This window comes from Physeter macrocephalus, chromosome 21 (genome assembly GCF_002837175.3).
Source record: "Physeter macrocephalus isolate SW-GA chromosome 21, ASM283717v5, whole genome shotgun sequence".
Taxonomy (NCBI): domain Eukaryota; kingdom Metazoa; phylum Chordata; class Mammalia; order Artiodactyla; family Physeteridae; genus Physeter; species Physeter macrocephalus.
The window spans coordinates 79,439,519-79,454,669 of record NC_041234.1 but is presented as its reverse complement, the minus strand read 5'-3'; the positions used below and the strand labels follow the sequence as shown (position 1 = coordinate 79,454,669).

Sequence of the window (15,151 nt, the reverse complement as noted above, 5' to 3'; positions counted from 1 at the left end):
GCAGTGCTTGAGCAAGTTTGGGGAAGGGTAGACAGGAAAAGAGCTGCTCAAGAACCTGGATGCTGTAAGCAAATGGGCAGAAGCAAGGGGATAGGGACTGGCCCACGCTCCCTGCCTCTCTACTCCATCCTGGGCTTCGGGGCTGCCGGGTCATTGCTCTTGGCCCCCTTGACTCCTCTGAAGCTTGCAAAGCCTGCTGCGTGCCAGGCCTGCCCTGCCCCTGCCAGGGACACCTATTCCTCCTCACAGTCTAGCCAGGCTGGGGAAAGGGGGTTTCAGAGAGCTACAGAGAGCCCCCCAAGCTCAGCAGAGATGAGCTAAGGGAGGTAAGCAGGCAGGAAAGAGGATGCACAGCTACAAGGATGAAGATGTGTCATGCAGACAGACAGATGGGCAGACTGATAGGCAGGCAGACATAGGAGAACTCCGAAGTTCCTCTGCCTTATCCATCCCTTGTGTCTCCACCCAGAGGGTTGAGGAGAAGCCACCCCTGCCCTCGGCCTCCTCCTCATCTCCTCTCAGCCCTGAAGCTGTCAGCTGGAGGAAACCCAGTGGCTCCCCTAAACCCTCTTAGGTCTTTTTCCCCCTTACAAAAATCATTAAGCCTTTAGAGTTCGGCCACAGCTTGGCTCCAGGCTAAAAGAGGAACTGCTGGGGAGGTTGGGGAATCAGGGCAGCCTGCATGCACTCCTCCAGCTGGACACTTAGAAGCTAGACAGAACACCTCCGGCCCTCTCCAGGCTGCAGCGGCAGCCCAAGCTCCTCCCCAGCACACAGCACACAGGCTCGCGCTCGAAACCCCACTCCAGCTGCTGGCGACTGTGCCTTTAAATTGCTGCTTTCAGAGGGTGCATCTCAGGGGGAGGTGGGAGGGAGAGAAACATCTTCCTACAGCCTCCCTCTTCCCTCCCCTCCAAGACTCTCCAGGGTTTAGAGAGTGATTGCTGCCCCAAAAGAATCTCCTTCAGCACCCCAGGAGGCAGGCTGAGGCCCTCCGGAGCCCCAGGCGAGCCAGAGAAGGAGCAGGTTCTCTGTGTCAGGATCACTTCCAGGGGAATAGTTCTGGCCCCTCACTGGTAAGGACGGGGCAGAGAAGAGAGAAGAGGAGAGAGCGTGCAACTCCTAGCCCGACCCTCCTTGGGTTCCTTGCAAGTGGCCCAAGTAGGAAGAAGGCTCTGTACTTTCGGCGTTCCGGCCCGGATACCCTCTCTCACCTCGGCAGCCAGGCTGAGAAAGGACTCCAGGGTCCCCGCAGCATGACAACTCTTGTTCCAGCAACCCTCTCCTTCCTTCTCCTCTGGACCCTGCCAGGGCAGGTCCTCCTCAGGTGAGCTGAGTGGGGGTGAGAAGGAGATGCATGCAAATACCGGCTTGCGGTAGCAGGGGCTCTGGCACAGTTTCCTTGAAGTTTACAAAAAGCCCACAGTCTGGAAGGCTCCAGGGGAGGACACACTCTCCCCCAGTCAGATCCCAGGAGACTTTCATAAAGAATGTCAAAGCTCCAGAGCAGGTGGGAAGGCTTCTGCATGGGTGAGACTTTCCTGGGCCAGGGTAGGGGCTAGGGAGTGAGCCCCGGAACAGAAGCCATCTGTCCTGCCATGCAACCCTATCTCCCTACCAGCTTGGCCACACATTCCTCACATCCTTAAAAATGACACCAACATCTGCCGGCTGCTCACCCAAGAGATTTCAAGGAGCAAGGATTTTCCCAAAACCACATCAGAATGATGTTGGCTGACCAAACCTTGGCCCTCTGCAGTCACCTTACCCTGCCCGGGGGGGAACCTGGCTGCTCACTGTTCCTGGAGGGGCACTAAGTGGCCATCATTTCCTGGGCTTGGGGGCAAGACATGCTTTGGGCTCCTTGTAAAGGGCCTCCCACCATTCTCACTTTCTCATTAGACCAGGAGCCATTCTAGGTGCATAGGGTGAGCTGAGGAGGAAAGCTGGCTGTGCCTTGGGCTGAAATGGTCAGAAGAATGCCTCCCAAGGTGGAGGCAGGTGAGTGCCACCACTATATCGTCCTCCTCCTCTTCGTTCAAAGAGCACGCCAAGATCTGCTTGCCTCTGAGGAGCCCCCTGCCTCGCTGCTGGCAGACACATTAGGGGGCAATCAGGCAGGGATGCAGTGGGAGGGGGGGCAGCGATACACTTCTTCAGAGTGAAAAGCAGCCCGAAGTGCAATAGCAACTCAGCTGGAGTTGATAGGAGGATGCAGGCAGAAGGGGGCACCCAGCTGACGCTTGCTCGCCCTGCTGGAGGGGACGTTGCCTCAAGGCCCAAGCTTTGGTGGCAGCATTCGCACTTGAGTGATTAGAGCAAGGCAGGCCCTTAGGAAATCTTGAGACCAAATCCTTCATTGTATTTATAGAAACTGAGGCCTAGAGAGGGCAAGTGACCTGGCCAAGGTCACTTAAGTGACCGGAAACAGAATCAGTGTTCTCCCCTTACCCCACCCCAGGGCCTTCCATGAGAAAGATTTTCAGCTCTGGAACCTCCCTAGTCCTGCCAGTGTTTGGAACTTTCCAGGAATGAAAGGGAGCAAGGAGAGGCCGCACACGGTGACTCTGCTTTCAGGTCCGCAGACAAGGTAACCCTGGAAAAGCGGGGCTGCCACGGCGGTTGGGTCCCAAGACAGCTGAGCCCACAGCCAGTCCCAGGGTCCTGGGGCTGGAGCTAGCGGGAGAGGTGACATGAGAGTGAGGCTGAGGACGGTGGCAAGGGTCTGGCTGCTCCACCTGCAGGGCCACGTGGCCTCCCGGCAGGCAGGTGACAAGCAGCCAGCAGCAGCACCTGGCCAGTGTGGACGCCCCATGGTGAAGCCACGGACTTCTGCTTGCACCAGCACCGCCACCCACCTCCTTGGGTTTTCAGAGCCTGCTTAGGCCACCTGCTCTGGCCACCCCCACTCGGGGCCAAGGTGGCCTCTGTTCCCAGGGTAAGAGCTTCCTCCTGCTCATGGGATTCAAGGAAGCAAGACTCTAAGGGTCCAGGTGTGGCTGCCCCTGACCTTCCCCCACTCTGGTTCCTTGGCAGCCCGCCCTGGGCTGCTTGCATCATGGTATTGCGGTAGATGGACTTAGTTTTGAAGTCAATAGCTCTGGGTTGGAATCTCGGCTTTACCATTTAGGAACTGTATGATCATGAACAAGTCACTCCATCTTGCACTCCTCAACTGTAGCTGGAGGATAATAAGAGTGATTATTGAGAGGATTGATGTGAGAACTATACTAGATAAAGAGTTTAGCACGGTGCCTCAGCTATTTGTATTATTCTATCAGTCACTGGCAGGTACATAGATTTACTGGGAAAGAGGAGCTCGCTGGTTCAAAGGAGACTTAGACCCAGAAGGACAGCAGTCACCCCACCTCCCAGCCCCAGCAATGCAGCAGCAGTAGTGGCAGCAGGGGAGCTGGCTCTGGTGATGATGGCAGGATGGAACAGGAGGCACAGGACCCAGCCAGGAGTCCAGCCTGAGCTCAGTGTGAGCCCCACCCCTGCCCTCAAGCCCTTGCTGAGCTCCTGGTCCCTGGTCTAGCTATTGGCTGGTAAGCAGACAAGCAGGCATATGGAAGGAACTTTGCTGCTCTTAGAGGGAAACTTGTCAGGGGAGAAAGGGGCTGGCCTCTAGGCTAGGCCAAAGCACACTGGTCCCCTCCTCAAAATGAAGCTCTTAGGAAGAAAAGATGGGAGTTGACCTTCACAGCATGGCCACTTTACTGGGAGGCTTTCCCGTGCTTCTAGAGCCCTGCTTTCTTGCTTATTTTATTGCCAAGGTGAGATTACCTGCCTGCAGCTGCCACAACCCTGAACTGAGGTTCAGCTCAGAGTATAGCTTCCCGCTGGAGCGAACACCAGAAGCCAAGCTGCCCTCTCCAGAAGCTGGGTCCTAGCCCCTGAGGGATCAGCACGAAGGCCAAGCAATGAAAACCATCTCTCAGGGCTGTAAATTGCCCTTGAGCCCTTCCCATCCTTGGCTAGGCCAGATGTACAAAGCGTTGCCACAGCCACATTATTTCTGTCACTCTTGTTTGAGCATGTTCAAGGCACCTTCAGAAAGAGAATACTGGATGAGGCCTCAGCCTTGGGTTCAAGTCCTGATCCTGGGCCCTGTGTCACTCACCAGCTGTGAGACTTTGGGCAAGTCACTTTTCTTTTAGACGGTCTATCTCTCTATCTATCTATCTATCCATTTATTAGATTCCACATATGAGATCATATGGTATTTGTCTTTCTCTGTCTGACTTATTTCATTTAGCATAATACCCTCCAAGTCCATCCTTGTTGCTGCAAATGGCATTATTTCATTCTTTTCTGTAGCTGAGTAGTATTCCATTGTATATATACACCACATCTTCTTTATCTATTCATCCGTTGATGGACACTTGGGTAATTTCCATGTATTGGCCATTGCAAATAATGCTGCTATGAACATGGTGGGGGGGGGTGCAGATATTTCTTCAACATTGTGATCTCGTTTCCTTTGGATAAATACCCAGAAGTAGAATTACTGGATCATAAGGTAGTTCAACTTTTAATATTTTGAGGGGACTCCATATTGTTTTCCACAGTGGCTGCACCAATTTACAGTCTCACAGATTACTCCTTTGGAAGCCTCAGTTTTCTCACCTATAAGATGGAAATAACAGTTTTCACCCCCATCACGCTGAGAATTTTGAGGGCAAAAAGATCTAATATATGTGAAAGCAATCTTCTAGGACTAACTATTGAGCTGCTGTGTTGGCTTATGGGTTTCTGTACTTCTCATTTTGCAAGTGGGCACCTAGAAACCCATCTCCTAATCCTGTACTTCTCACTTTGCAAGTGGGCACCTAGAAACCCATCTCCTAATCCTCCTGCCTGATGGAGAGACCAGCCAAAGTGGGGAGGGAACAAGGAAGGAGAGGGTCTGTGATAAAGGCAGAATACAACAGATCTCAGTTATTAATTCTTTATCTCTCCTGTCCAGGGTGGCCTTGGCAAAAGAAGAAGTCAAATCTGGGACCAAGGTGTCCCAGCCCATGCCCCCCTCTGATTTCCTGGACAAGCTTATGGGGCGAACATCTGGATATGATGCCAGGATTCGGCCCAATTTTAAAGGTAAGAAGCATTCATCCTACAAAACCCCTCCCCCCCCACTTCTTTTGGGGACATTCTGCCGAGCTAGCCCCCATTGCCTACCTCAGGGCCAGGAGGCTGGAGGCACAAGGCTGGCTCCCACAGCTCAGAAGGAGCGTCCCCTCCCCATCACCCATGGGCCTGTGTGCCAGGCACTGCCTTCTCCCAGCAGTACCCTGGCCTCAAACTCAGGGAGGGAGTCTTGGAAACTTCTCCCAGATTCCTGGAATGCCCTGCCAATATGGCTGTGCTTTGCTACCCTTAGGCCCACCTGTGAACGTGACCTGCAACATCTTCATCAACAGTTTCAGCTCCATCACCGAGATTACCATGGTAAAGCATCGCCCTGCTCCCACTTCCACTCTAGCGTGAATGGGTGAAGCCCACCAGATAGCAAGACTTTCCTCCCTCCGCCATCCTCTCCCTGTTTCAGGGTCATGGCTAAAGCCATGGGATGTCCAAAGTCGGTCACTGGGAGTTTATATTTCCCCAGCCCAGGGTTTTAGTAGCTAAAGGCAGACTAGCCTAAGCAGCAGATGGTCCAGTTTGGAAGGTAGCTTGATGCATAGCAACAAGGCTAGGAAATCAGATAAACCTGCGTTCAAACCCTGACTCTACCATCTCTTAGGCAGGTTACTCAAATCTCTCTTTGTCTCAGTTTCCTCATCTGTAAAATGGGGATCATAACAGCACCCTCCTCTCAGGGTTGACATGAGATTTAAATGAGATGATGCATATGAAGAAAGCACTTAGCAGAGAGCCTGGCACATAGTAAGTATTTAATAAATGTCTTTTTCCTTCCCTTCTTTGCCATACCAGCCCAAAGCAGGCTCCTTATCCAGTGGAAAGTGCCCACTGCCCCTGAGATGCGCTCCCAGCATTTCCTCCTCGTGGCCCTCCTGCCCAGGTAGGCTTGCTAGGCCCCTGCAATAGCACTGCCTCTGATGGGCCCATCTCTGTTCAGGACTACCGGGTGAACGTCTTCTTGCGGCAGCAGTGGAACGACCCACGCCTGGCCTACCGAGAATATCCTGATGACTCGCTGGACCTCGATCCCTCCATGCTGGACTCGATTTGGAAGCCAGACCTGTTCTTTGCCAATGAGAAAGGGGCCAATTTCCACGAGGTGACCACAGACAACAAGTTGCTGCGCATCTTCAAGAATGGAAACGTGCTCTACAGCATCAGGTGCAGCTGGCGTACAGCCAGGAGAGCTCGGGGCAAGGAGTAGAGGCTGAGGGGTGGGCGGAGGGTTCCCTGTGCTGTGCTGAGCCCCAGGAAGCTGGCCTAACTTCTTTCTTACTGTTCCTGCCAGGCTGACTCTCGTTTTATCCTGCCCAATGGACCTGAAGAACTTCCCCATGGATATCCAAACCTGCACGATGCAGCTGGAGAGCTGTAAGTGTCCCCAGAGAGTCACAGAGTGAGGCCTGAGATACCAGCTAGTTAACCCCATGCCATGATATTCCAGACAGGAGAAGGGCAGCCCAGAGTCGGGATGGACTTCCCCAAGCACACACAGTGAGCTCTTGGCACAGGTGAGACTAGAAGCCAGGGCTTGCTAACACTCAGCCCAATGTGCTTTTCCATCCCCTCGCTATTGGCAGGTCTGGCTGCCCCACAGGGCCGGGGAATGGGAAGGCTCCAGCCTTACATACAAATGTGAGTTCATAAACCACCTTCACATGCAGGTCCTCATTACGCCCTCTGAAAAGTAGGTGGAGAATTTTACAGAAGGGGAAGTGACTGGCCCAAAGTCACAAAGCTACTCTGGGCCAAGGCCCTGCACTGGACATCCGTGAGCCTTGGTGTTTCTGCTCCCATTTCTTTTTTTTAGATGTTGGGGATTGGAGTTTATTTATTTATTTATTTATTTATTTATTTTTGGCTGTGTTGGGTCTTCGTTTCTGTGCAAGGGTATGCACATTGTCCCATGCATGACTGGCAAGGTATAAATAGCTCTTTCCTCCCTGGAGTGAGGTGGCAGTAGCCCCAGCTCTGAGGCTGGCTCAGCTCAAGACATGTGGTCGGTACACATGCTTACTCCCCTGGGTTTGAGATGGGGCAGGAGGTTCCCAGCTGGTTTCCTTGACATCTTTCCAAGCCTTTTTTGGCTGTGTTGGGTCTTCGTTTCTGTGCAAGGGTATGCACATTGTCCCATGCATGACTGGCAAGGTATAAATAGCTCTTTCCTCCCTGGAGTGAGGTGGCAGTAGCCCCAGCTCTGAGGCTGGCTCAGCTCAAGACATGTGGTCGGTACACATGCTTACTCCCCTGGGTTTGAGATGGGGCAGGAGGTTCCCAGCTGGTTTCCTTGACATCTTTCCAAGCCTTTTGACGTGTTTTCTAGGTCTGCCAGAATAATTTCTCTTTGGGCCTTTCTAAAGCTTGAGAACTAGGTAGAAGGAGAGGAATCTTTCTGATTTACCCACTTAGGCTGGGCCCATGAGGCAACTGACCCTCTTCCGAATGGTTTTCCTTTCCAAGATGAGCATGAAACTCCTAAAACCCAGGCCTTATTCCTCATTTGTTCTTTCCTGCCAGTTCTAACCCTCTCCCTACCCCCGTCCAACCACCACACTCTGCAGTCCTCTGCCATCTCTGTCGCTTTCAGTTGGCTACACCATGAATGACCTCGTGTTTGAGTGGCTGGAAGATGCTCCTGCTGTCCAAGTGGCTGAGGGGTTGACTCTGCCCCAGTTTATCTTGCGGGATGAGAAGGATCTAGGTTATTGTACCAAGCGCTACAACACAGGTAAAAACCCAAGATCTTTACCGGCTGTGGGCCACAAGAGGGCCTCCAGATGGGAAGGAAAGGGGCAAGGCAGCTAGCCTCTACTGAAGGTCCAATCTGTACCAGATGTGGTGCTAAGTGCTTCATATGTCTTATCTCATTATGGTAGGGGTGATTAGCCCCATTTCTCAGAAAGAGAAAACTGAGGTTCTAAGAAGCTGAATCAGTTGGTCAAGTCACACAGCTAGTAAATGGCTGATTTAGAATTCAAATCCAGATCTGTCTAATGCCAAAGCCCTTGTTCTTGTCCCTATCACACGCTGCAGAACAAATGGTCCTGTGCCAGTGAGTGGCAGGAGTGTTCCACCTGTCCTGGGGCCAACTTCACGTGGAAAGTGGGGAAGCTACATCTGGGAGTAGTCAATGAGTACACTGAACCAGGAGAGAACAGAATTCAGGTCACCAGCTGGCTTACCATCCACAACTCCTACCACTGTCCCCACTGCCCAACTCTCATGAATTGGCTTGGTTTCCCAGGTGTGAAAAGCATGCCAGGAAATGGAGAGGAGCTGGTTTTCCAGCCTGAGCGTCTGCCCCCTGCAGCTTCCCTAATCGCTGCTGGCTCCTCATTTCCCCTGGCAATTTGGCTGTGAAGAGCTATGACCCTGAGATAGAGGCCACAAGCTGAAGAGGGGAGATCACACTCCGATGGTGTGCTGATATGCTTTGGGTGCAGCCCTATGAATTTGTGTGTGAACGTGGAGGTGTAGGTAGCTGGGGAGACGAATGAGCCATTGAATTTAGAAAATGCTGGCATGAGTGGAAATTGGTATAACCTTTTTTAGGGAAAAAAACTGGCATTTTGTATATAGATTGGTGGGTTTCAAATTTTGGTGTGCATTATATTTCCCTGGGGAGCCTGGTAAAATATTGATTCCTGGGTTCTGCCTCTCAGAGATTCTGATTACATGCGCTTGGAGTGATGCCCAGAAATCTGTGTTTGAACAAGCATCCTGAGGATTCTGATGCAGGTGGTCCAGGGGGCACACTAAGAAACTTTAGTCTGGAAGCTAAATTTGTTTCCCTACCTGTTGATCCAGGAATTCCACTGCCTGGAATTTATTATAAGGAAATATTCCAAAATATCATATTGACTTTAGACCCCAAGAGGGTTCCTGGGTCACTGTTTATACTAGCAAAAACTTGGAACTGCTCTAAATATCCACCAATAGGGTGGAAGTTAAGTAAATTACATAGCGCATCTGCTTGGTGGGATATTACCCAGACGTTTAAAAGAATGCTTGCAAGGTGCTTATATCAACATGGGAAACTTCAAGTGGAAAAGGCTAAGATTCAAAGTTGTATATACAGAATGATTCTATTGTGATGAAAGAAACAAACCAAAAGCATGTGTTTAAAAACCCTGGAAGGAAATAGCACTAAGCGTTTCTAAAGCAGTATGATACAACAGATAAGAGCAAGAACTCTGGAGTCAGAGCTGAGTTTGAATTCTGGCTGCACCATTTACTAGTTGGGTGCCCTTGAGCAACATAACTTAATCTCTTTGAGCCTCAGTATCCCTGTCTGTAAAATGGGAAGTAATAATTTTACCTGCCCCAAAGAGTTGCTATGGGATTTAAATGAGATAAACTATATAAAGTCAGGGCACTTAGTAGGGGCTTGACAAATGTCAGCTTATGAATATTATTATTCTTTCTCTACTTCTCGCTTTCGTTCTGTGCTAAACAAGTGTTAATTTTGTCATTGAAAACAAAACTGCTATCACCAAAAAAAAAAAAAAAAGGAAGGAAGGAAGGAAAGAAAGGAAAGAAAATATGGATACCTAGCCAAAACATGTCATGGCAAGAAGCCCAGGGTGGATGGACTCAGGGAAGAGTAGGAGATCACAGCATCACAAGGAATGTCAAAGCCATAATCAGTCATTGATGAAATCACTAACCTTGAGGAATCAGACAGTCCTGTTAAGAGCAAGCCTAGGCCAGAATAAAATAATAATATACACGTCCTCTGCTTTTTGCTTTGGTTATCCTAAGCGTCTGCTGCCAGAAGCTCTGAGCTAGTGTTTTCTTAGCCTTGGGGAGTGGAAAGCAGAGTAAAGTGAAGATGGCTGGCAGAGGAGGTGAGCATTGGTACATGTGCCTGGGGCCAATGCACTTTTTGTGGGTGGAATAGAATGCTGCTGCCAGATGCTTTCTGGGAACCCGCTGCCTGCTGTCCAGAGCTGGTCTCTGTTAGACATTGTTTCCAGATGTTTGCTATCCTGCTCGTCTTACTTGCTTAAGACACAGGCAGTGTTTATCTCAGTGAATCGTTGCCGGAGAGCTTCAAGGGTCCCAGCACGCACAAGCTAGGCTGCTGAGATTTGAGTGGAGTCTAAGCTCGTTTTGTTAATCGTGAAAATAGTACCAGCTACCTACATGCTCAACACCTCAAATACATTATCTCATTTAATTCCTACAACTGCCCAATGACGGAGTTGATATTGTTGTTACTCTATTTTACAGGCAAGGAAACTGAAGCTTTAAAAGCTTAGGTGTTTTGCCTGAGGTCACACAGCTAGTGAGTGGAAGGGTCAGGATTCAAACCCATACAGTCTGGCTCTGGAGCCCTCCCACCCTTAATCCTCTTGCAGTGCTGTCATGGGGAAGGCCTTGTGCTGGCAATTAAAGTGCTGGGAGCAAGAGGTCAAGTCCCCAATGGCTTCTCTGAGAGTTTCCTCAAAACATGCATCTGGTGCTCCCTGGGGCCATTTCGAAAGGCTCATTTATTGGCGCAGGTTAGGTGCCCAGAGGCTGTGGCCCCCAGAAATAGAGCTGCCCTAGTCCTGCCTCTCAGGCTCAGCTGCAGGCTGGGGACCTGGGGCCTGATACCTCACCTCTTTCCTTGCAGGGAAATTCACCTGCATCGAGGTAAAGTTTCACCTGGAACGACAGATGGGCTACTATCTGATTCAGATGTATATCCCCAGCCTACTCATCGTCATCCTGTCCTGGGTCTCCTTCTGGATCAACATGGATGCTGCCCCTGCCCGGGTGGGCCTAGGCATCACCACTGTGCTCACCATGACAACTCAGAGCTCTGGCTCCCGGGCCTCTTTGCCTAAGGTGAAGAGACATGCAAGGGAACTTGCTTGCCATAGAGCTCCCCATTTCCCATTCAGCCCCTGTTCCCTCCTGCTGACTATTTTCCTTGGATTTAAGGAAGAGAAGAGCCATCAAGCAAGAGCAGGTGGCCTGCATTCTCTTCCCCCAGAACATACCGCTAATAACATTGCTAATAGTGTGGAGGCTGGGGTTGCAGATGCTGTCTGGCTGGGGAACGAGTAGAGACAGTGCTGACTTACTTTGACTTTCATCAGGAAATACTAACATGTCCAAGATCAAAAGACCCTTAGCAAGTAGAAAGTCCCACTCCCTCGTGGTACACATGAGGGCATTACAGCCCAGAGAGATAGAATGACTTTCTCAAGGTCATGCTTCACAAGAAACAATCAAACAATCCGACATCTGTTTCTTGCTATGTCAGAAATCGGATACTATTACAAAGAACTCTAGAGACAGTGTCCCTTCTTTTGGGGTGAGAAAACTTTGAGGTAGCAAATAGCAATGAAAGTCGGTAGACTCTGATCACCTAGGGCCTGGTGATATTTTGATTACGCAGAGAGATTTGTGCTGATGGAACTGGGCCTAGGTTCTCCCTGCCTCATGTCTTCATGTGCAGAATTTAGAGGTCATCACCTCAATGTCCTTACAGTCAGCAAGGCTCTGAGGAAATCAGGGAGCAAACTCATTCATTCATTCAATAAATATTTACTGAGCACGTACTATGTACCAGGCACTGTACTAGGCCATGGAGAAATAATGGGAAACCAAAACAACACAGCTTTTGCAGATCTTCCAGTGAATATATTCCCTCTTGCTCTGTATTGATGGAAACCAGGCCCTGTGATAGCCCATCTCCCAGTGTTTATTTTTAAGAAGATTTTTACTGGGGACTTAAACAGGGGGTAATCCAGACACCCAGAGTGAATTTACAAATTTGCTATATAGTGGGGAGGTGGGGGTGGGGGTAATAGTGGTTAAGAGTAAGAGAATAGAATCAGGTAGATTTTGATTTAAGCCCCTGCCTTGTCATTTACTAATGGTGATCTTAGGTAAATTCCTTAACGTCTCAATCTCCTCACCTGTAACATGGAAATATTACCTCTTCCATAGGGTTATTGCAAGTAATAAATAAGATAATGTATTAACACAAAGAACAGTGTTTGGCACATAATAACTGCTCAATAAATGTTAACTATTGTTATAATTATTAGGGGTGTAGGTGGAAAGAACTGGGTGGTAGACCTAGGCCTAAAGCAGCTGGTGGTGTTTCCAATTATTTTTGAGTCACCAGGAAACCTTTGAGGTGGTCCTAAGCCCTCTAGGGATAAATAGTGACAAAACTCAGATTAGGATCTAATGCCCTAGGGAAAGTTGTCAGAGATCACTTCCTATACAAGCATACTTCCTTTTATTGCACTTCGCTCTATTGCACTTCACAGATACTGCGTTTTTTAACGACTTGAAGGTTTGTGGCAACCCTGTGTTGTCAGATGATGCTTAGTATTTTTTTTTAGCAAAAAGTATTTTTTAATTAAGGTATACACATTGTTTTTTTAGACATAATGCTATTACACACTTACTAGAGACTACAGTGTAGTGTAGACATAACTTTTATATGCACTGGGAAACCAAAAGATTTGTGTGATTCGCTTTATTGCAATATCTGCTTTATTGCAATGATCTGGAACCGAACCCACAATATCTCCAAGGTAGGCCTGTAAATGTATTTCCTAAATGGACAAGGATATTGAAGAGGCTCTGAGAGGCAGACTGGGCTTAGGTGAGGGCTACAGGGCCAGGTGGGGCTGCGGTAGTGGCCTTGTATGAAGGCCAGAGGCAGAAAAGTAGTTCAGACCTAAGAACCCTGCCCTTGTTTATTGCCACTGCCACACAGGAAGGAGATTCTCCTCTAACTCAGGGAAATGCTGCAATTTATGCCTTATTCTTGCTGAGAGAACTTTTTCCTCCAGTCCCCTCCTGTGAGCAAGCACAACCATCTGCTCCCAGGAATCACCTCCTTTTCTCTTACGGAAAAAATGGACTTTGCTGGAGGATTGTTTGATTTGGTTTGATTTGGGGTGTGGGTTGCAGTATTTGATGCCTTATCAGATTTTGATGACCTTTTCTTTTTATGTATATATATATTTTTATTGAAGTATAGTTGATTTACAATGTTGTGTCAATCTCTGCTGTACAGCAAAGTGACTCAGTTATACACATAGAGACATTCTTTTTTCATATTCTTTTCCATGGTGGTTTATTACAGGATATTGAATGTAGTTCCCTGTGCTATACAGTACGACCTTGTTTTTTATCCATTCTATATATACCAGTTTGCATCTGCTAATCCCAAACTCCCAGTCCTTCCCTTCCCCACCCCACCTCCCCTTTGGCAACCACAAGTCTGTTCTCTATGTTGGGGACCGTTTCTTGGCCTCATTGGCCAATAAGCAAAATACGTAGGCATGCACCCCGAACTAAATAGCTTCATTGGCCAGCCCCACAGAGCAAGGGACTAAGTCAGGGAACTTCCACTCACTCTTGAGTTTGTGCAACATTAGATTTTATGGGAGCCCCAAGGAAAAAGGTGGGGCTAGGTCAGGGGCTTCTGAAAGCCACAGCAATTCCACCCCCAGTACAACTCTAGTGTCCAGGATGAGAGCAGCAGAGGCTCGCTCTGTAAGGGAACTCAGCTGGGATGGCCATTCCCCATGCTTCCGGAAGCCACTCCTTCTTTGCCTTTATGAGGGCTAGGGCTCTCAAAGGCACCCATGGCTGTCTCCTTGCCAGGTTCTTGATCTACACAGCTGCAGGTGGCTCAGTGCATAATGGAAGGGTTAAATGGAAGTTTCTACCAGACACTGACAGATTAGACCTAAAGTTGCCGTGGGCAGGAGGGACCCAATTCTTTCAAAATCTTGTAATCTAAATGGCTCACAGCTCTTGGGGCAAGTAGTAACAAGGAGGGCCAAGAGAGCACACAGAAGCCAGCAGAGACAAATACAAACTATCCATCCATTCATTAATTCAAAAGATACTATGTGCCAGGCACTCAGCTAGGCACAGTGAACACGATGGAAACAGTGTCTGCCACTGAAGAGCTCACAGTCTAGTGAAGGAAATAGCCAGATATATTTGATGGATGCTAAGAAGGTGTAGGTAACCTGAGCACATACAGTAGGGGCAACAAATCCAGACTAGGATGATTAGGGAAGACTTCTCAGAGGATACGGTGTCTGAAGTGAACGTTTAAGTAAAAGTTATCGCGGTAAAGGAGAGATACAGAGAGAGGTTATTTCCTTGGGAGACAACTGAAATTGATCATCATGGAAGGGTCATAGATTGCAAGGGGTGAGAGGAGGCTGAAGTAGTAGGCAGGGACTAGATGTCATGCTAAGGGGAGCATTGACTGTATCGGAAGGATAATGGAGAACCACTGAAGGGTTGTAAGCAGAGGAGTGGTATGATCAGACTTACATTTTCAAATCAAAATTCTGGCTGCTGTTTGGAGAACAGATTGGAGGTGGCAAGCATAGATGCAGGGAGACCATTTAGGAAACTGTTGCACTCCTTCAGATGAGCCAGGATAGCAAGTGGATGGATTCCACAGATATTTAAGGTGTATTGTTGACACATGTATTGTTAACAATACTTTCTTCCTGCTGCTTAAGGTGTCCTTTTCTTTTGATGGTCCAAAGTCCTTTGAGGACCTCCCTTGTCATTACCTCATTATGGATTTTTGTAGCACTTAACATCCCTGGGGGCACAGTGGGACTGGGAGATGGTGAATGAAATAGTATGACCTCTTAGTAAGTGGCAAAGTGGAAACACCAAGGGATGCTTAATCAGGGTTGCCTAGCAACCCACCACTACCATCTCAGTGGAACTGCCTTAAAAAAAAAGAGCAGGGTTTCTCAATCTTTTTTTTTTTTTACACACACACACTGTACTTTATTTTTACAAGAGATAAATAAACTGACACCAAGCATTGTAAATGGATGACCACAACAAAAGCAACAATGATTGCAATTACCAAACACGAAACACACTCATACTATGTCATAATATTGACATTCAGTCCAGTAATCCTCCACTGTAACAGCTCCTTTACTTTGCAGTGAAAATTGATTTGTATATCTTTTGTCTCTGAGTCCTTGTGGGATTTTTTTTTTTA

The 15,151-nt window shown here is 48.7% G+C and overlaps 1 protein-coding gene across 1 annotated transcript in view; it reads left to right on the top strand.

The window, feature by feature from the left end:
- Nucleotides 1-1,256: 1,256 nt before the first annotated feature.
- Nucleotides 1,257-15,151, top strand: part of LOC102977986 (glycine receptor subunit alpha-4) — a 26,643-nt gene continuing 12,748 nt past the window's right edge. The window contains exons 1-7 of the mRNA XM_024117418.1: nucleotides 1,257-1,327; nucleotides 4,970-5,100; nucleotides 5,384-5,451; nucleotides 6,083-6,306; nucleotides 6,434-6,516; nucleotides 7,733-7,873; nucleotides 10,763-10,977. Coding sequence (XP_023973186.1) covers nucleotides 1,257-1,327; nucleotides 4,970-5,100; nucleotides 5,384-5,451; nucleotides 6,083-6,306; nucleotides 6,434-6,516; nucleotides 7,733-7,873; nucleotides 10,763-10,977 — 933 coding nt within the window. The remainder of the gene's footprint in view (nucleotides 1,328-4,969; nucleotides 5,101-5,383; nucleotides 5,452-6,082; nucleotides 6,307-6,433; nucleotides 6,517-7,732; nucleotides 7,874-10,762; nucleotides 10,978-15,151) is intronic.